Source organism: Pan troglodytes, chromosome 9 (assembly GCF_028858775.2).
Source record: "Pan troglodytes isolate AG18354 chromosome 9, NHGRI_mPanTro3-v2.0_pri, whole genome shotgun sequence".
Classification (NCBI taxonomy): Eukaryota; Metazoa; Chordata; class Mammalia; order Primates; family Hominidae; genus Pan; species Pan troglodytes.
In genome coordinates, this window is record NC_072407.2 from 62,277,899 (window position 1) to 62,298,565 (window position 20,667).

Here is a 20,667-nt window from a genome sequence, read left to right on the forward strand (position 1 = left end):
AGACTGTCTCAAAAAAAAAAAAAAAAAGTTCACCTTCATGTTGGGTTCATGACAAATATCCTGATTTAATGTCTTATAAACTTCCCAGAAGATTCCACTAGGTAGTTGAAAGTAGAACTGTTGTATTAGCATTTTCTATCTAGGCTATTTCCATGTTTACCAATAAATGACATGATAAATTCTTCCAGTTTTCTTAGGACCTCTAAAACAACAGTGCCTTCATTCAAATGCTAAGATTGGATTTCTAGTCCATTTTCCTCGTTTATTTGAAAACACAGCATGAGGTCAAAACAAGAATGAATCAAAGGTAGTTTCTGATTGTTGGTTTTATTTTATTTGATGGCTCATTATTTCAAGACCTCTTGGAACAACAATCCTTGTCCGTCTTAATCTTTTATTAATCTTACAATTATAGTAACTAATGCCATTTCAACGTGATTTCAACTTGTGACTTTTGCAACATTATAAACTGGTAAATTATGAATTAAACATGTTTAATGCACCCCAAAGTCAAAAACCTTAGGTGGTTAAGTGTTTTAAGAGCTTATACATGTGTTAAGATATATAAAGGTACTGCTTCATGAAGAATGTGATTTTAATATGTACACACATGGGCATGAGTGTGTATGGGGGGGTAAAACAGACAGTGCAAGCAATAATATTTAGTAAGTAGATAAGACCAGCAAGTCTTGAGAAATATATTGCTTTTTAGTCAAATGGGGCACTTGTAAATGAATAGCTAGACTATAGGTGAATTCACTTGAAGATTTCCTTTTCCTCTTGGAAATTTGCTACTTGAGTTTTGAACTTGATTATTCTTTAAGGTATTTCAGCACTGAAAGCTAGTCAGTCTCTCCTTGATCATGTCTCCTTGCCATTGGGAGATATTGCATGCAAGTGGAAAAAAGGTCTATGAATCTTCTATTTTTCCCTTTTTAATTTGTTTTAAAATTTTTTTAATTTATTTATTTTTATTTATCAGCCATAAAAAAGAATAAGATCCAGTCATTTGCAACAACATGAATGGAACTGGAGATCATTCTGTCAAGTGCAATAAGCCAGGCACAGAAAAACAAACATCACATGTTCTCACTTGTGGGATCTAAAAACCAAAACAATTGAACTCATGAAGACAGAAAGTAGAAGGATGGTTACCAGAGGCTGGGAAGGGTAGTGGGGGCCTGGGAGGGGAGGTGGGGATGGTTAATGGGTACAAAAAAATAGAATAAATAAGACCCACTATTTGATAGCAAAACAGGGTGACTGTAGTCAATAATAACTGTACATTTTTAAGATAAAGAGTGTAATTGGATTGTTTGCAATGCAATGGATAACTGCTTAAGGGGATGGATACCCCATTCTTCATGATGTGAGTATTATGCATTTCATGCCTGTATCAAAACATCTCATGTACCTCATAAGTATATACACTAGGTACCTACAAAAATGGAAAAAATAGGGGGCCGGGCGTGGTGGCTCATGCCTGTAATCCCAGCACTTTGGGAGGCCGAGGCAGGTGGATCACGAGGTCAAGAGATCGAGACAATCCTGCCCAACGTGGTGAAACCCCATCTCTACTTGAAAATACAAAAATTAGCTGGGCGTTGTGGTGTGTGCCTGTAGTCCCAGCTACTCGGGAGTCTGAGGCAGGACAATTGCTTGAACCCGGAGGCGGAGCTTGCAGTGAGCTGAGATCGCGCCACTGCAGCCTGGTGACAGAGTGAGACTCTGTCTCAAATAAATAAATACATAAAATAAAAAATAAAAATAATTTTTATGTATTTATTTTACTGTTTCCCCCCTCAGCTTTAATGAGGTACAGTCAGATACATATGTTCTGCAGATCTAATGAACAGCATAACTGAAGTTAATACTGTACTATGTACTTGAAGTTTGTTAAGAGAGGAAATCTTAAATGTTCTCACCACCACCACCAAAAAAAAAAAAGATGATTATGTGATCTGATGTGATCAGTAGATTATCTGCTTTGTGTTAGTGACTTCACAATGCACATATGTGTCAAAACATGTTGTACATGGTAAGTATATTAAATTTTTATTTGTGAATCTTCCTTTGAAAGCAGTTTCTCACAATCATTCTCTAAGGAATTGAAGAAAGAGCTCAATCATTTTTATTATTTACTTTGAACTCATGTGAAGATCTTAGTTATTAAGACCTTTACATGCATTCTGTCATTTACACTTTATACCCCAAAGTGGGCACTATGATCTTCAACTTACAAATGGGAGAACCGAAGTCTTAGAGTTTAAGTAACTTCCTTTCATGGCTTTTTCTACAGCTCCAAATTCAAAAAGAGCATGTTGAAAGCATCCACTCTTTCCTTTCACTTCTTCAGATTTCTTTCTCTTCTTCGCTGAAGGCATTTTCTTGTCATCTCTTTCTTCTTCAGTATTCCATTTGCAATGGTTCTGGATAAAACGGGGAGGGAAGGATCTTATCTTTACCACCTTCCTTTTGGCTATTTCCTTCTGACTTCTGTCTCTGTCTCTGTCTTCTCTTTCATCAGTCCCTTCCTTCGCTCCTAAATGTAGACCCTGGAGAGCCGCTGCCCTAGGGCTCAGGTGCCAGCTCTCTTAGCAGAAGCACCTGTGCAGAAATTTTCTGGCAACTGGGCCCCTGCTCATTTCATATTCACAATCTCTGCCCACACACTATGTTTTGGTCTTGGTAACTGGCCCTCTTTCTCTTTCCTGTGATCACGTCCCCACTGACGCTCCTGTTTGTAGGACTAGGACCTCGCTTTCCTTGCTGTGAACATTCTTCTCTGTCTCACAGACTCCCCTGGGGCATGGATCAGGGGCTGTGCCCTCATTCTTTCTCTCAGGCCTGGCCCTGTGACCTTCATAAGGATTGTGGTTTGAATCTTCACGTTACCTACTTCCTTACTCCTTGTCACTTGGCTCTGATCTTTCTATTACCTATTTTAGGACATTTATTAAGGATAAGCATATAATTTGGCCACTTTTGAAACCGAAAGGAGGCCGGGCGCGATGGCTCATGCCTGTAATCCCAGCACTTTGGGAGGCTGAGGCAGGTGAATCACCGGAGGTCAGGAGTTCGAGACCAGCATGACCAATACGGTGAAACCCTGTCTCTACTAAAAATACAAAAATTAGCTGGGAGTGGTGGCGCATGCCTGTAGTTGCAGCTATTCAGGAGGCTGGAACAGGAGAATTGCTTGAACCCAGGAGGCGGAGGTTGCAGTAAGCCAAGATCGCACCATTGCATTCCAGCCTGGATGACAGAGCGAGACACCATCTCAATAAACAAACGAAACAAACAAACAAATACAAAAAACCTAAAAAAACCAAAAAACAAAAAAGAAACTGAAAGGAGGGGTTTTAACAATCATATTAGGATAACAGGCACACTTCTGGCTTCACCATTGTACAAAACAGAGATTTTGCACAGGGCTTTTCCAGTTAAATTTTAGGAAAGCTGGGTAACATTTCTATACCATAGTTTTCTCTACCATAACATCGGGTTAATAGTAGTACCTGGGTCCTGGGTTATTGTGAGGATGAGATGAATTAACATATGTAAAGCATTCAGAACAATGACCTGTATGTAGTAACCATTTAATACATTTAAACAATAATTAGCATTATTATTATATCTGTGATATTGGGCAAAGTAATTAACCTCTCTAAGCATGTAAGAATTGAATGTCATCACGCATATAAGGCACATAGCACCGTTGCTGGCACATCATGTAAAATAAGTGCCTGAGTGACCACCTCCCTCCTCCAGATGCTTCTCTTACAGTGTGACTTTGTCTCTTCTTGCTATGCACCTAACATTGTTCTACCTCCAACCCACAACCTCTTCCCACTTGTCTACCCATATTTGTTGCTTGTGTTTCCTGTTCCAGCAATGTGTTAAGCAACATCTGAAAGCCAGAAGACAGTTATCCCTCACACCAGTTTCCTAATCATTACTAAGCCCTGGGGAAACACAATGGATCAGCGAGGCCCCAAATGCAGATGTGATTAGCACACTGGTCAGTCAGCCCGCAAAACACTTTCACCAAGTCCTCTAAAGTGTTGCATAAGGCAAAGATAACGTTAAGTCTGTGGAGGCTTCCGTTATCAGGAAAAGATGCTGTAGTGATCTTTTCTGAGTGTCTCCTACTTGCGACAAGGTGGACTTGGGAGGAAAGCCGTCTGCCAAAGCCTGAAGCCTCCAAGGTATAGATTCCCTCTCCATAGACATTCCCCTTTCTTTTATATCTTTTGTTAAAATGCCTCCAAGTGGACTACTGGGGATGTCTGCAAAGGTCTCTGTTTGGTTGCTATGTAGAGGTTTGGAACATTTAACTGTGAACATGGCTTGTCTTTAGGATGTGATGATTCCTTTGGAGACATGATAAAAAGTGTTAGACATAATAATACAGCAATTTCTTTGGGAAAATGTGGGTATGGATACACACACATGCACACGCACCTCTGAGGTACATTAAATCCCACTGGCTGCACCTGAGTTTGTCTGCCAGCTCTGATAATGAGGGGTGGTCTCGATATGCCTGAAGTATGGGGTCTGCAAAGTGCATTTTAGCATAGCTCAGGGGACAGTGGAGTGTAATGATAGCTTGAGGTTCTGATTTTTAGCTTCTCAAATTGCTGGCTGTGTGGGCTTGGGAAAGCTACTTAACTTCTTTGTTCCTCAGCTTCTTCATCTGTTAGATGGAAAGGATCATAGCAGTAGTACCCATTCATCTGATGTTGTGAGAACTAAATTAGTAAACATGGATAAAGCCCTTAGAACAAATGCCTGCCACATACTAAGAGCTGGAGAGATGAACTTAACTGGCAGTTTCCTAGAAAATCTACATTTCTCTGATTTTGTGTGTGTGTGTGTGTGTGAGAGAGAGAGAGAGACAGAGTCTCACTCTGTCACCCAGGCTGGAGTGCAATGGCACGATTTCGGCTCACTGCAAACTCCGCCTCATGGGTTCAAACAATTCTCCTGCCTCAGCCTCCTGAGTAGCTGGGATTACAGGCGCGTGCTGTCACAACCAGCTAATTTTATGTGTTTTTAGTAGAAACAGGGTTTCACCATGTTAGCGAGGATGATCTCAATCTCCTGACCTCGAGATCCTCCCGCCTCTGCCTCCCAAAGTGCTGGGATTACAGGCATGAGCCACTGCACCCGGACCATTTCTCTGATTTTTTAAAAAATAAATAACTGATTTAACCAAATTTTAGAAAACATAGTTTGTTTCACCTGGAGGCTGAAAATTCTACCTGATTATTTTGATTATTTGAAACAAATCAAGTTAAATAATATGGTTAGATATTTGCTCTCTTCAGAAATGCTCTTGGAGTTTCTTGAGATGAGAGGCTCCAGTGCTTGCAGAGGTATTTTCCATCATCATTTATCAGGATGGCTACCTTGGGCTGGACCAAAAGTCTGGTTACTGATTGAACATGTGTGTTAACTGAGTGCTTGCCATCTGATGATTCTGAGCTAGGCACTGGAGTTGCAGTGATGAGTAGACAACGAGGTAACAGACAAGTATCCAGGCAATTAAAGCTCAGGCTGATTAAGTGGTATGAGAAGGAAAGTTGAGGAAATTTTGAGAGCAACCCAAAGGGGTGCATGCTTCTTCCAGAGTTGGCCAGGACTAAAAACAGCGTCCTGGAAGTATGACATGTGGGCTGAAAATCAGTCTGGAAGGGCCGGGCGCATTGACTCACGCCTGTAATCCCAGCACTTTGGGAGGCTGAGGTGGGTGGATCACCTAGGTCAAGAGTTCGAGACCAGCCTGGCCAACATGGTAAAACCCCATCTCTACTAAAAGTACAAAAATTAGCTGGGTGTGGTGGTGCACGCCTGTAATCCCAGCTACTTGGGAGGCTGAGGCAGGATAATAGCTTGAACCCAGGAGGCGGAGGTTGCAGTGAGCTGAGATTGGGCCTCTGCACTCCTGGGAGACAGAGCAAAGCTCCAACTCAAAAAAAAAAAATTCAGTCTGGAAGGAGAGCAGAAATTATCCAGGTGAAGCTTGAGGGGACTTGTCTTTCAGGAATGGGGGATAGCACAGAGGATTGAAGACATTTGAGGGCTTAGAACTTCTGAAGGAAGACAAATCAAGAAAATAAGGCTGGATGGAGTTTTGAGATAGGGATGGGTGAGGGGTGAGGCGGGAGACGTAGGCGAGAAATTATCTGGTCATAAAGCAGCAACATTCTCCATATTGCATGCATCTTAGTTCATTAGATATTTAATCCAAAATACACACAAATTTCCCAGTGGATAAATTTGAAGTCTTGGCTTTTTGGCTATTCTTATTTATACTTTTTGCAGATAATTACGTTAGGAACTCATTCACATAGAGTTTGCTTTAAGCTTTATTGATCTTCCCTCACTCTTGGGTTCTGTGCAGTGTTGAACATGGGAGGTTAAGGGTTCCTTGTCATTTCACATTTATCCATACTTAAATACATACAGAATGTAATTTAATCTTGGCATGAAAATCAATATTGGTAGGAAACTTTGATGAAGAGTATTGGTAGCAAAATTTTATGACATTTATAATAAATGTTTTATCAGTATTGGTAGAGAATTTTATGAACTTTTATAGCAATTCCCAGTGTAATAATAAAACATGGCTTGACTCTCACTTTAAGTCAATGCTTAGTAAATTTGTCATCACACTTAAATGAGGGTCATACACACCCCCAGAGTAGAGTATCAGAAAGGTAAACATCCTGAAAGTGGCGTGTATTTAGCTTGACAAAAAATTAAGTTATTAGAAAAATGGATCTAGTATATAATTTGTAACAAAGAGTAGAAATTAAGATACTATACTTTCTTTTTCAATAAAAAGCTTTTATTTTAGGTTTACGGGTACATGTACAGGTTCGTTATATAGGTAAATTTGTGCCACAGGGGTGTGTTGTGCAGATTGTCACCCAGGTACTAAGCCTAGTACCCAATAGTTATTTTTCCCGATCTCCTCCCTCCTCTCTCTGATAATCTCCAGTTGTTTTGTTCCCCTCTATGTGTCCATTTGTTCTTAGCATTTAGCTCCCACTTATAAGTGAGAATATGTGGTATTTGGTTTTCTGTTCCTGTATTAGCTTTCTAAGGATAATGGCTTCTACTTCATCCATGTTCCTGCAAAAGACATGATCTCATTCCTTTTTATGGCTGCATAGTATTCCACAGTGTGTATGTACCACATTTTCTTCATCCAGTCTACAAATGATGGACATTTAGGTTGATTCTATGTCTTTGCTATTGTGAATAGTGCTGCAATGAACATTCACGTGCATGTGTTTTATGGTAGAATGATTTATATTAAGATCTTATTCTTAACCCAATCGATAGTTATGGCAGAATACAGCATCATTTTATGTGTTTGTTTATGGTTCATCTCATGCTATCTCCCTCATCAGTTATAAAAGCATATAAGCATTTTACAACTATTTTGTGTAGGAGGGTACTATGAATTAGGAAGTTATCTTGCCCAACATTCAGAAGTCCAATGTAAGCATTCTGTGTGTACTTTAGTGATACATATTTTTTAGCTATAATGATTGAGGTGGTTGTTTTGTGACCCTTATATATATACAAACTTGAAGTCCTTTTTGTCAGAAGGCAGAGTATAAGTTAAAAGCTGATACCACCTGTTCACAGGTTGAGAATTCCGTACATTATCAAAGTCAACTCTCGCAATGTTAATATAAAATTAAAATATTCCCATTTTTACAGAAGTGAAAACTGAGGTTCCCACTACAAGGTCATGCAACTAGTAAGTGATGAAATCTGGATTTGAATTGGAATCTTCCATAGTGCTTAAACTCTGAAAACTGAGGTTCCCATTACAAGGTCATGCAACTAGTAAATGATGAAATCTGGATTTGAATTTGGATCTTCCATAGTGCTTAAACTCTACCATGCTATGTTGGTACTCAGAAAGACGTCTTCTATATAGTGCTATATAATGTGGTGATTTGAAAAATATTGGACCTTAGAGTAGAATGTTTTTAGTAAAATCTGAAATGATTTATAAGCCATATGAGTTTGGGTAAGTTTCTCAGTCTCTCTATACCTCAATTTTTTTCATCTGTGAAACGGGAATAATAATAATATTATAACAGGATTAAGTATATTAATACATTCACAGCATCCAGACAGTGCTTGGCATATAGTAATAAGTACTAAATAAATGACACCTACTATTATTACTGGAATGTGACTAAAGCCATTATTCTTATAAAGAGACCACTGCTCAGAGAAACCATATGTCTGGTTGCCCTTGACTGACTTGAAGAAAGGCAGGGACTATATATCAGTGCATGCAAAATGATAAAGAAATTGCTCTTTACCATTCCAAAGTTAAGTGAAGCACCAAGGCCTACTACAATGACCCGATGATGTCTACTACTCCAAGGCAAGACAGAATTGAATATTGTACAAACTCTGTTACTCTGCCCTGGTGTCCCATTTGTGGAGAGTCATTGTAATGTATGGACAGAATTGAACCCTTCTGTAACGCTCAAAATTTTAGTAGCTAGTGGAAAAAGGGAAAGCATGAAGCCTTTGGATTTCTTTTCTATCACAGCCATAAACAACCCCAATGGCCTCCCACGAAGTTGATAATGCAGAGCTGGGGTCAGCCTCTGCCCATGGTACCCCAGGCAGTGAGGCGGGACCAGATGAGCTGAATACTTCTGTCCACCAGCCCATAGATGGATCACCAGATTATCAGAAAGCAAAATTACAAGTTCTTGGGGTAAGTCAGCCTTAGTTTAAACACTGATTTAAGAGGGTAGAAAATAAATACAGTTGACCTGTGAATAATGTGTGTTTGAACTGTGAGGATTCCCTTACATGTGGATTTCTTCCACCTCTGTTTGCCATCCCGAGACAGCAAGAACAACCCCTGCTCTCCCTCTTCTTCCTCAGTCTATTCAACGTGAAGAGGATGAGGATGAAGACCTTTATGATAATCTACTTCCACTTAATGAATAGTAAATACATTTTCTCTTTCTTATGATTTCCTTAACGTTTTTAGTTTCTCTAGCTTATTGTATATAATATGTCACATACAAAATATGTGATAATCGACTGTTTATATTAATAGTAAGACTTCTGGTCAACAGTAGGCTATTAGTAGTTAAGTTTTTGGGAAGTCATAAGTTTTACGTGGATTTACCACCGTGAAGGGGTGGGCATTCCAAACCCCAGTGTTGTTCAAGAGCCAACTGTATCATGTAGAAAACCTTGCTTATGCTGAGAAGGAGGAAATTCTGAGTTATTTATCACTGACTTAATAATGATTGGAGAAAAGACAGGGACTTCTTATAGATCTGGGGAGCAGAAATGCAAAGGCATTTTCTCATGGTAGAAAACATCAAACCTTGGAGAACAGATTCCAAGACCCTTCATTTTTTGTTTTGTGCCTTTTGACCAGTCATTTGAGGAGGCTGAGCTCTATGAAGCTTATATTCTATATTTTAAATTTAAAAATTGGGTTGAGAGAAGGGTTAAAAATTGGGTTGAGAGAAAGGCTGAGTAGGATATGGCTTATCCTCTGTCTGGCTTCATCATATTATGATGCAAAAGCATGCTGGGAAGAGACTTTGACTCCATCTACCTTACCAATCATGTCTGTTTTACTCTCCTGCCACTTTCTGAGAGGAGTTCGTGAGAATGAACAGAAATGTGGGGGAGAGGTGAAGATGAAATGCTGCCACTGGAATTGGTGTGGATAGCGTGGAATAAAAAACTCTTTCAGATAAGCTCTTGTTCTGTTAATTTAGGCTTGACACTTTAACCATTTCAAGCACCGACATCTCCTTTCTGAGGAAAATTAAAATGGCCTGTTTTCAGTGTCCACTTTAGTATATGACTGTTACGCCTTTTTCCCCTTTCTTCTTTCAGGCCATCCAGATCCTGAATGCAGCAATGATTCTGGCTTTGGGTGTCTTTCTGGGTTCCTTGCAATACCTGTACCACGTCCAAAAGCACTTTTTCTTCACCTTCTACACAGGCTACCCGATTTGGGGTGCTGTGTTTGTGAGTATTCATACTCCCCTGGCTGTATGTTATTTCTTAGATACCACTGCTGGAGATGTGTTTGATGACAAAAATATTGTTTGTAGGTTATTGGAAGGTTGCATGCTGTGGTTTTGATTCACAATTCTTGATATAAACAATTAGAGACAATAAACTTTTTTATTTTTTAATTTAATTAATTACTTAATTAATTTATTTTTTGAGACAAGGTCTCGATATGCCATCCAGGCTGGAGTGCAGTGGCATGATCTCTGCCCACTGAAACCCTCTGCCTCCCCAGTTCAAGTGATTCTCTTGCCTCAGTCTCCTGAGTGGCTGGGATTACAGGCATGCACCACCATGCCCAGCTAATTTTTGTTTTTGTATTTTTAGTAGAGACAGGGATTCACCATGTTTTCCAGGATGGTCTCAAACTCCTGACCACAAGTGGTCCTCCCAGCTTGGCCTCCCAAAATGCTGGAATTGCCAGGCATGAGCCCTGATGCCAGGCCAAAAATCTCTTTCTGATTAAGAGAAACCACATTTGCCAAGTACAAATGAAGTCCTAAAAATTATCTTATATATAACTATGTGTTACATTTATAGATACTTAAAAAATTGAATGAAAAATGGGTATTGATGAATTGCCTTGTGGTACAGCAGAGAGTCCTGGCTTGAGAGTTAAGAAATTTGTCTGCTGATTACTGTCTGAAAGTCAGAAGAATCATTTCCATTATCTGGGTCAACATTCAATCAGAAGACATAGGGTTGATTTTAAAATGTATTCATTCAGCTTTGATTATTTATTACTTCCCTGATGGTTCATTTTTAAAAAGTGAATGATATGTTTGTTGGCCATTTGTATATCTTCTTTTGAGAATTGTCTATTCATGTCCTTAGCCCATTTTTTGATGGGATTGTTTGTTTATTTCTTGGTGATTTGTTTGGGTTCATTGCAGATTCTGGATATTAGTCCTTTGTTAGATGTATAGATTGTGAAGATTTTCTCCCACTCTATGGGTTGTCTGTTTACTCTGCTGACTGTTCCTTTTGCCGTGCAAAAGCTCCTTAGTTTAATTAGGTCCCAGCTATTTATCTTTGATTTTATTGCATTTGTTTTTGGCTTCTTCGTCATTAAATCCTTGCATAAGCCATTATCCTAAGTGAAGTAACTCAGGAGTGGAAAATCAAACATCATATGTTCTCAGTTATAAGCGGGAGCTAAGCTATGAGGATGCAAAGGCATAAGAATGACACAATGGACTTTGGGGACTCAGGGGGAAAGGTGGGAAGGAGGTGAGGGATAAAAGGCTACAAATTGTGTGCAGTGTATACAGTTTGGGTGATGGGTGCACCAAAATCTCACAAATTACCACTAAAGAACTTATCCATGTAACCAAACACCACCTGTTCCCCAATAACATATGGAAATAAAAAAATTTAAAAAAATAAAATGAATAAAACTAATTGCATGGAAAGACAAAATAAATAAATAAATAAATAAATAAATAATAAAGTGAGCAGCATCAAGTACAATTCTGTGTCCTAGGATGTGAATTTAAAAAGGAGGTTTGTATGACTATTGCTGGATATCTGCTAATTGAGGGAGGACCAAGAAGAAAATGGTTGAGACTTAATATTCCTTTATCTGTTTTACTTCCTATTTTCAAACAGTTCTGTAGTTCAGGAATCTTGTCTGTTGTAGCAGGGATAAAACCCACAAGAGCATGGGTAAGTAGCACTTCCTCTTTTTCTATGATCAGAGGAGTAGAAATATATTATTCATAAACAGTAGGACAGTAAGTGTCCACGAATACAACTGAGACACTGAGTATCATTTAATGCACAAAAAATTAGTTTTCTTAACGTATTCAGATGGTAGGTCAGCAGAAGATCACATACATTGTGAGGATGCATTCCTGGGATGCTTGCTCTTAATACTGGTGAACTTGAAGCTTAGAAAAAGTCTTCTTGATTTTTATGTGTTGTCCAGTTTGACCAATTCTAATCATTTGGAAGTAAGAACTCCCACCACTAACTAGTTTGACAACTGAAAGTCCAAACTTCTATTCTAAACAACTGCTAAGTCTCTATGATGTGTTCTTAGTGAGTCACGTAGCCACTGATACTCCACTTTCCTACTCCATTCATTCACTTTCCTTCCTCCATGGATAGCTATTTTACCATTTTATTGTATCCTCAAACACCAATCCCACTTCTGTCATCCTTACTCTCTGCTGATGATTTTTCTGTCTCTTCTGAGAAAACTGAAGCCATTAGAAGAGAATTTTCAGACCTCCACTACTAATGGACTAGATCTGTACCAATGTATTTTTTTCTTCTAGCCTCTTACCATAGGAACATTTTGTGATTTTCTTTAAAGCTGATCTCCCTACTTGACTATAAGATTCCATTCTTTTTTTTCCCCACACAAGTGCATCACTTTAATTTGTGTCTCTCTACTATATATATATTTTTCGAGTCTCATTTTGTCACCCAGATGGGAGTGTAGTGGTGTGGTCACAGCTCACTACAGCCTCCACCTTCCAGGGCTCATGCAATCCTCCCACCTCAGCCTCTCACATAGCTGGGACTACAGGTGTGTGCCACCATCCCTGGCTAATTTTTGTCTTTTTTTTTTTTTTTTTTTTTTTGTAGAGACAGGATCTTGCCATGTTGCCCAGGCTGGTCTCAAAATCTTGGGCTCAAGCAGTCCTCCTGCCTCAGCCTCCCAAAAGGCTGGGGTTACAGGCGTGAGTTACCTTGCCCCATCTCTAATCAGCATGTAAACATCCAGTTACTGTTCTCAACTTAAAAACAAAACAAAACAAGAAAACCTTGACATTATTTCTCCCTGCTAGGGACAGGCACAATTTGTATTTTCCTTCTGTAGCTAAACTCCTTCAAAGGAATCATCATGTTCTTTCTCTGATTTCCATCTACCGGTTTGAATCAAACCCACTTCAATAAGACTTTATTTTATTCCCTACTATCCTTCTGTAACTGCTGTCTTTAAGATCACTGAAAACTTCCACCCTGCTAAAACAACGGTCAACTCTTGATCCTCATCTAACTTAAGCTATGAGTAGCATTTAGCATAGTTAGTCTCCCACTCCTCCTTCCAGGAATTTCCTCACTTGGCTTCCAGCATACATTGCTTGGCTGGTTTTCCTCCCATCTTTTGCTTTCTCCATCTCAGTCTCCTTTCCTGGTTCCTCTCCTTGTCTCTGACCTTTTAATGTTCTGGTGCCCCAGAGCTGAATTCTTTGCCACCTGCTCTTCTCAATCTATACGTACTTCTTCTGTGATCTCACACATTCTTATGACTTCAAGTAATATCTGTATGCCCACAACCCTGAAATAAGTATTTCCAGCCCAGGTGTCTCTCCTGATCATCAGACTGGCATGTAAAGATCCAAAGCTCAACTCCCAGTCTTCTTCCTCAAACCTTCTCCTCATGTCAGCTGATGGGAATGTCATCCTTCCAGATTCCCAGACCAAACACCTTAGAATAACCCAGAGTCTTCTTTCTTTCACAATCCTGAATCCTATTTATCAGCAAATAATGTTGGCTCTACTTTCAAGCTATTATTATATCCAGTTTTGACCTTTTCTTATCTTTCTATTGATGACATTTCATCCAATCCACCTTGTCTCTCCTAATTGGGCTTCTAGCTTTTATCGTTGAACTTCTCTTTGCCTTGCTAGAAACAGTGATCCCTTGAAACCATAAAGCCAAGTATATCATTTATTTGCTCCAAATCCTTCATTGGCTTTGTATTTTTCTTAGAGTTAGAAACAAGTTCCTTTTCATGATCTGCAGAGCCCTACATGATTTGGCTCTCTGTTAACTTTCCTTCTTCTTCATTTCCTAGTATTGACTACGTGCCTCCAATGCCCTTGACCCCTTTGCTGCCCCAGAAGATTCTGGCATCAGGATTTTGAGTGTTTCCCTAATTGCAAGGATATTCCCCCAGATATCCTCCTGGCTGGCACCCACAGCTCTTTCATGCCTCTCTCCAGTGTCATTTCTATTTAATATCATGAACCCCCACTCCTCTCTTTGGATTCCCAGATTCTCCTTATCCCATTCTGTTAGCCCCTAGTACTTAATCACTTTCAAAAATATTATGTAATTTACCTATAGTATGTTTACTTTTTTCTTTGTTTTTATTGCTAGAATATAAGCTCCATGGAGGGTGGGGGACAGAAATCTTTCTTTGGTCATCGATGTTAGCCTCGCATCTAGGATATCAATGGGTGTGTAAACAATATTCAATCAATGTTTGTTTCAATGAATTGTTGCCAAAGGAATGAAGTATGTGCTGCATATATTAATTGAAAATTCTTATTCTTTTTTAGATAGAGAACAGTTTTGGAATGAACATTGCCAGTGCTACAATTGCACTAGTGGGGACTGCTTTTCTCTCACTAAATTTAGCAGTTAATATCCAGTCATTAAGGAGTTGTCAGTCTTCAGAGTCACCGGACCTATGCAATTACACGGGCTCCATATCAAATGTATGTTTCTGAAAAATATGTATAAGTATAAAATATTTCAAACAATCCAGGATGTACAGAAAAATAATATATCAGGTACCAATGTGCCATAATTTGAATCTTTTTTTTTTTTTTTGAGACGGAGTCTCGCTCTGTCGCCCAGGCTGGAGTACAGTGGAGTGATCTCGGCTCACTGCAAGATCCGCCCTCCTGGGTTCACAGCATTCTCCGGCCTCAGCCTCCCGAGTAGCTGGGACTACAGGCGGCCACCACCATGCCCAGCTAATTTTTTGTATTTTTTTAGTAGAGACGGGGTTTTACTGTGTTAACCAGGATGGTCTTGATCTCCTGACCTCGTGACCCGCCCGCCTCGGCCTCCCAAAGTGCTGGGATAAGGGGCGTGAGCCACCACGCCCATCCCATAATTTGAATCTTGGGTCTGTCGCCTATTTGCTTTATAATGAAGGGCAAATTAGATAATCCCTTGAATTTTCTCATTTTTGAAATGAGGATAACAATAGTACCCGTCTCATAGGATTGATGTGAGTATTTAAAAAGTTAACATATGATAAGCAATTAAAACAAGGCTTAGCATATCATGATACACAATTATTATTATTTATTATTACCACAACTACTACTATTACACTCCCCAGAGAGATTTTTTTTTTAAAGTTTCATTTCACCGGGCACGGTGGCTCACGCCTGTAATCCCAGCACTTTGGGAGGCCGAGGCGGGCGGATCACGAGGTCGAGAGATCGAGACCACCCTGGCCAACATGGTGAAACCCCGTCTCTACTAAAAATACAAAAAAAAAAAAAAATTAGCCGGGCATGGTGGCAGGCGCCTGTAATCCCAGCTACTTGGGAGGCTGAGGCAGGAGAATCACTTGAACCCGGGAGGCAGAGGTTGCGGTGAGCCGAGATTGCGCCATTGCACTCCAGCCTGGGCAAAAAGAGTGAAACTGTCTCAAAAAATAAAAAAATGAAAACATAAAGTTTCATTTCATATCTCCTTGCTTAATAAAACAAACTTGAGAGATTTACAACTTTCTCTGCAATCTGGAATGTTCAAATAATGACTTGAAGTTTTGAAGGACTGCACTTTAGAATGAAATGAGCATGGTGTTTTCAAAGGAAAGCTCTTTAATAACCTTACCTTTTTTTTTTTTTTTTTTTTTTTTTTGAGACGGAATCTTGCTCTGTCGCCCAGGCTGGAGTGCAGTGGCGCCATCTCGGCTCACTGCAAGCTCCGCCTCCTGGGTTCACGCCATTCTCCTGCCTCAGCCTCCCGAGTAGCTGGGACTACAGGCGCCCGCCACCACGCCCGGCTAATTATTTGTATTTTTAGTAGAGACGGGGTTTCACCGTGTTAGCCAGGATGGTCTCGATCTCCTGACCTCGTGATCCGCCCGCCTCTGCCTCCCAAAGTGCTGGGATTACAGGCATGAGCCACCGCGCCCGGCCAACCTTACCAATTTTTTAAAAATTTGTGTTCAGGTACTCTACCTCTTCTGAAGTCTACTTAGAAATTAATATTTTCCTTTGGAATTATCCATTTCATCCCAGTGATCGATGAACTGTTAATTACAGACTCACTCCTAAGCTTCCTGTTTTTATTATTATTATTATACTTGAAGTTCTAGGGTACATGTGCACAACGTTCAGGTTTGTTATATATGTATACATGTGTCGTGTTTGTTTGCTGCATCCATTAACATGTCATTTACATTAGGTATTTCTGTTAATGCTATCCCTCCCCCAGCCCCCCACCCCACGACAGGCCCTGGTGTGTGATGTTCCCCGCCTTGCGTCCAAGTGTTCTCATTGTTCAGTTCCCACCTATGGGTGAGACACTACTTATGGAAGTTTGTGTTCTCATTTTCTTTATTACATTTTTAATGATCTAAATTTATATTTGTCAGAGCCTGATTTTTCTGTGAATTTGGAGGTATTTTTCCTCCAGGGATATATTGTATTGGTTGCTTCTAGGTGCCTCAGTAACAATAGTAGAATCATTAGCCCAACAATTTTATTTTTTGTTTATATTAGCTCAGTGTTTTAGTTTCTAGGGATAATGTAAATGCCTAAACCCCTATGAAGTGCTATTAATGAAATTGTGGAAGGGCCATTTTTGTTCATTTTTCTAAACTGCCTACTCCTCTCCTTAGTTTACTACTATTCGGATTGGAAGATGTTAGTGATAATGTCAGAATTTTGTTTCTACAGCTTCTTCCCCCTGTAGCTACTTCACATGCGTTGACATAGAAATGTGACACATCTTTCTCATTAGAGAAAATGTTTTCATGCTTTTAGATTGAGATACTATCTCTTCTACAGTGTTATATGTGTCTCTGTCTTTAATTTATGGTTCACTTTGTTCCACTTTACGGGAGGGAGATGTTGTAGTCTGGTTTCCTGCTGACATTTTTTTTTTTACCTCTGGATGTTGCCACTGGGTTTGATATAAGGCATCATATCCCCTAGGGCATGGTGTCTCTACTGCTGATTCTCACCTCGCTGGAATTATGCGTAACCATCTCTGCCATAGCCATGTGGTGCAGTGCAAACTGCTGTAATTCAAGAGAGGTGAGATTTTTCAAATGATTAATCATTCACATGGTCTCAAAGCCTCCCTGTAGGGTTTGAAGTTGTTTCTGATGCTTAGAAATAAACCTTTATGTGGTAATGATTTGTGGAGTTCCTGGAATTAGAGATTGTATGAATGTTAGAGATGGAATGAAGGGTAGAAAAGAATTTGGATGTGAACATGCAAGAGGAAATACTGTACTTGATATATAAGAGCATACTTTCTTATACAGCTGTAATTAAGTTTTATTATTTTCTTATAACTTGTAACTTTCTACTTGTATGACCTAGGAAAAATTAATAATTCTTTCTAAATTTTAGATATATTAACTGTAAAATGAAAATAATATTTTCATTCTCTTCTAATGTTTGTTGTGAGTACTGTGTATATAATCTTTATGGCATTTGGCACAGTAAACATCAATGAATGGATTTTATTGTTGATGATTATGATGATAACAGGAAGGGATGGGAGGAGAAGGAGATAATGATCCTGTTCTTGGACATTAATGTTGTTTTATTTTCTAGGAAATTTCCTCACCTCCCAATTCTGTGTAATCAAGAATACCTCCTTATGAAAATAATTCTGAGAGCATGAATATTTGACCTTAAATCTCCAGTGACTCAGAGCTTCACCCACAAACTCAGGAGAACATGAGCCTGTTCGTAAAGCTCAATCCTTCTATCATGGCACCAATCACAAGAACCTTGGACGTTTGACTGACTCTATCCTTTCTCTCCTAACTATAAATCCTATTTGTGTGTCGTGGGTATGGAAGGACAGATATATTTCTTTAGGCATTCTTGGATATCTGTAACTTCTGTGATCATTACTCCAAAGTTGTTTCCAGAAATTGGTTCTATTTCTTCTTATCCACCTACTCCATTGCTTTATGAGGTTTAAGGAAGGAAGGCGGTATAATCCCTATTCAATATATTTTTTCTAAAATCCAACTTCTGACCGCCCAGTAGGAAGAAAAATGAGACATTTTTTCCATTACAGAGAAATGCTTCTTGACTTTAACATCAGCATTATAAAAAGTGTCAAATAAAAAATTACCATCATTATCATTAAAATAAATTTTCACTGTATTTGAGATGGGAGGGTTAAGGCTCAGGGATTTTATTTCAGTGAACTGCTGGAACTCACACATGCCCTGATATGTAAATGATGATTTATGTTGGTGAGTCTGAGAGCAAGCCCAAATGTGTTCTTCAAAGGACAATGGGAAACTGTAAAGTAGAGAACTAAAGAATAAGGCCTTTAGAATCTGACACATCTGGGTTCAAATTCTGAAACTGTCACTTATTACCTGTATGAACATGGGCAAATTATCTAATCTCTCTGATCTATTTTTCCTCATCTGTAAAATAGATGTAATAACAACTACTTTGTCAGTTGCTCTGAGGGTTAAATGAAAATAAAAAGAAAATGTGAAACAGCACCACAGGTACTTGATAATGATGTTGCTGTTGTTGTTGGTCTTGCTGTTGCTGGTGAAAGCTAAGGTGGGATTGTGGTCAGATGTGCTGGAGAGATACAGTGGAAAACTTACTTACACTTCCATTGTGGCTCCTCGTATAACCTCCAACAACTCCAATAGCCATCTTTTCAAGGTGGCAATGTGGCGTGAAAACTTCCCTCAGTTCCTCGTTTATAAATCTGCTAAAGCACTTATATTTCCTATTCATAAATATCCAAGAAAAATAAAATTTATGAATAAGAAATATAAGCACTTATTGTGTCCATAAATTTATACCAATAATTTATTCTTAGTTACGTGTATATCGTATGTGCAAAGGTTCTTTTCTAACACTTGTTGCCTACTTATATAATAATTATTTCTTTATTTTTTAATCCATTCTGCAGTGGGATAATTAAGGAACCAGAGAGACTGAGGGGTTGAGGAGGAATTATTTAATTATTTAGGTGCACCGACCCAGTCGGATTAACATCCAAAGGACTGAGCCCCAAACAAAGAGTCCGGTTACCTTTTAAGCATTTTGTGCGGCGGGCGAAGATCTGTGCAGGGGGAAGCATATTACAGAAGTGAGAAACAAAGACAGTTATTCAATTAAGACATGTATTACAGTATTTCTTATTTTTTCAAGGAAAAACATGTTTTACGACTTGAGTTTATCTGCCTAGTGACCTTGCACCTGCACAGCTAGAGAAATAGGGTCTTCACAATGCCTGGGAAAGGGAGAGATAAGGCTCACTAGCCACAGAAAAACAAGCAGTTAATTTTAAAGGACTCCAGCTCTTTCTCTTCTTCAGGGGGAATTGGGTTTCTCTTACATACAACCGAGCTTTTGCTTACACATTCTTTAATTTCTTTTAATTCCTGTTCTAATTCAACAATCATTTAGGGAGTGCCTACAGTGTGTCACGTATTGTGCTAAGAGCTTGGCATATAATAGAGAATGATGCAAAATCTCCGCTCTTAAGTTGCTTGTAGTGGGAGATACAGACCCCTAGAAACACACAAGGGCTCTCATAGGAAGAGTATAGGAATCTTGAGAAGCACATAGGACGAGCTTCTAACCCAGATTAGAAGACATGTCAGTGATAATTTTTTAGAACACTTTTCTTCTCAACTGAGTTCTTAAAGATAACTGAGCGTTAACATGATGGAAGGCAAATGGAAGAAAAGAGGATACATTAAAAGCCTTTAAGTTAGAAAAAATTTTGAATATTCAAAGAATAAACTAGAGACTTTAGTGGGTCTAACTTCAGTGTATAATGGGCAGATGGAAAAATAAAAGTTTGGAGAGAGGTGTACATCACAAGAGATTATAAAATGACAGCACTGTGAGTTTTTTTTATTTTTTTATTTTTTATTTATTATTTATTTATTTTTTAATTGATCATTCTTGGGTGTTTCTCGCAGAGGGGGATTTGGCAGGGTCACAGGACAATAGTGGAGGGAAGGTCAGCAGATAAACAAGTGAACAAAGGTCTCTGGTTTTCCTAGGCAGAGGACCCTGCGGCCTTCCGAGGTGTTTGTGTCCCTGGGTACTTGAGATTGGGGAGTGGTGATGACTCTTAACGAGCATGCTGCCTTCAAGCATCTGTTTAACAAAGCACATCTTGCACCGCCCTTAATCCATTTAACCCTGAGTGGACACAGCACATGTTTCAGAGAGCACAGGGTTGGGGGTAAGGTCATAGATCAACAGCATCCCAAGGCAGAAGAATTTTTCTTAGTACAGAACAAAATGAAGTCTCCCATGTCTACTTCTTTCTACACAGACACAGCAATAATCTGATTTCTCTATCTTTTCCCCACCTTTCCCCCTTTTCTATTCCACAAAACTGCCATCATCATCATGGCCCGTTCTCAATGCGCTGTTGGGTACACCTCCCAGACGGGGTGGTGGCCGAGCAGAGGGGCTCCTCACTTCCCAGAAGGGGCGGCCGGGCAGAGGTGCCCCCCACCTCCCTCCCAGACGGGGCGGCTGGCCAGGCGGGGGCTGACCCCCCACCTCCCTCCCGGACGGGGCAGCTGGCCTGGCGGGGGCTGACCCCCACCTCCCTCCCGGATGGGGTGG

At 39.6% G+C, this 20,667-nt stretch overlaps 1 protein-coding gene across 1 annotated transcript; it reads left to right on the plus strand.

Moving 5' to 3' along the window:
• Positions 1–4,132: 4,132 nt before the first annotated feature.
• On the plus strand, positions 4,133–18,560 carry MS4A3 (membrane spanning 4-domains A3). Its single transcript, XM_001136457.7, has 7 exons — positions 4,133–4,208; positions 8,591–8,761; positions 9,913–10,047; positions 11,701–11,757; positions 14,389–14,547; positions 17,014–17,115; positions 17,644–18,560. The coding sequence occupies exons 2-7, from the start codon at positions 8,606–8,608 to the stop codon at positions 17,671–17,673; spliced, it is 639 nt and encodes a 212-aa protein (XP_001136457.3). The 5' UTR covers positions 4,133–4,208; positions 8,591–8,605; the 3' UTR covers positions 17,674–18,560.
• Positions 18,561–20,667: the final 2,107 nt, after the last annotated feature.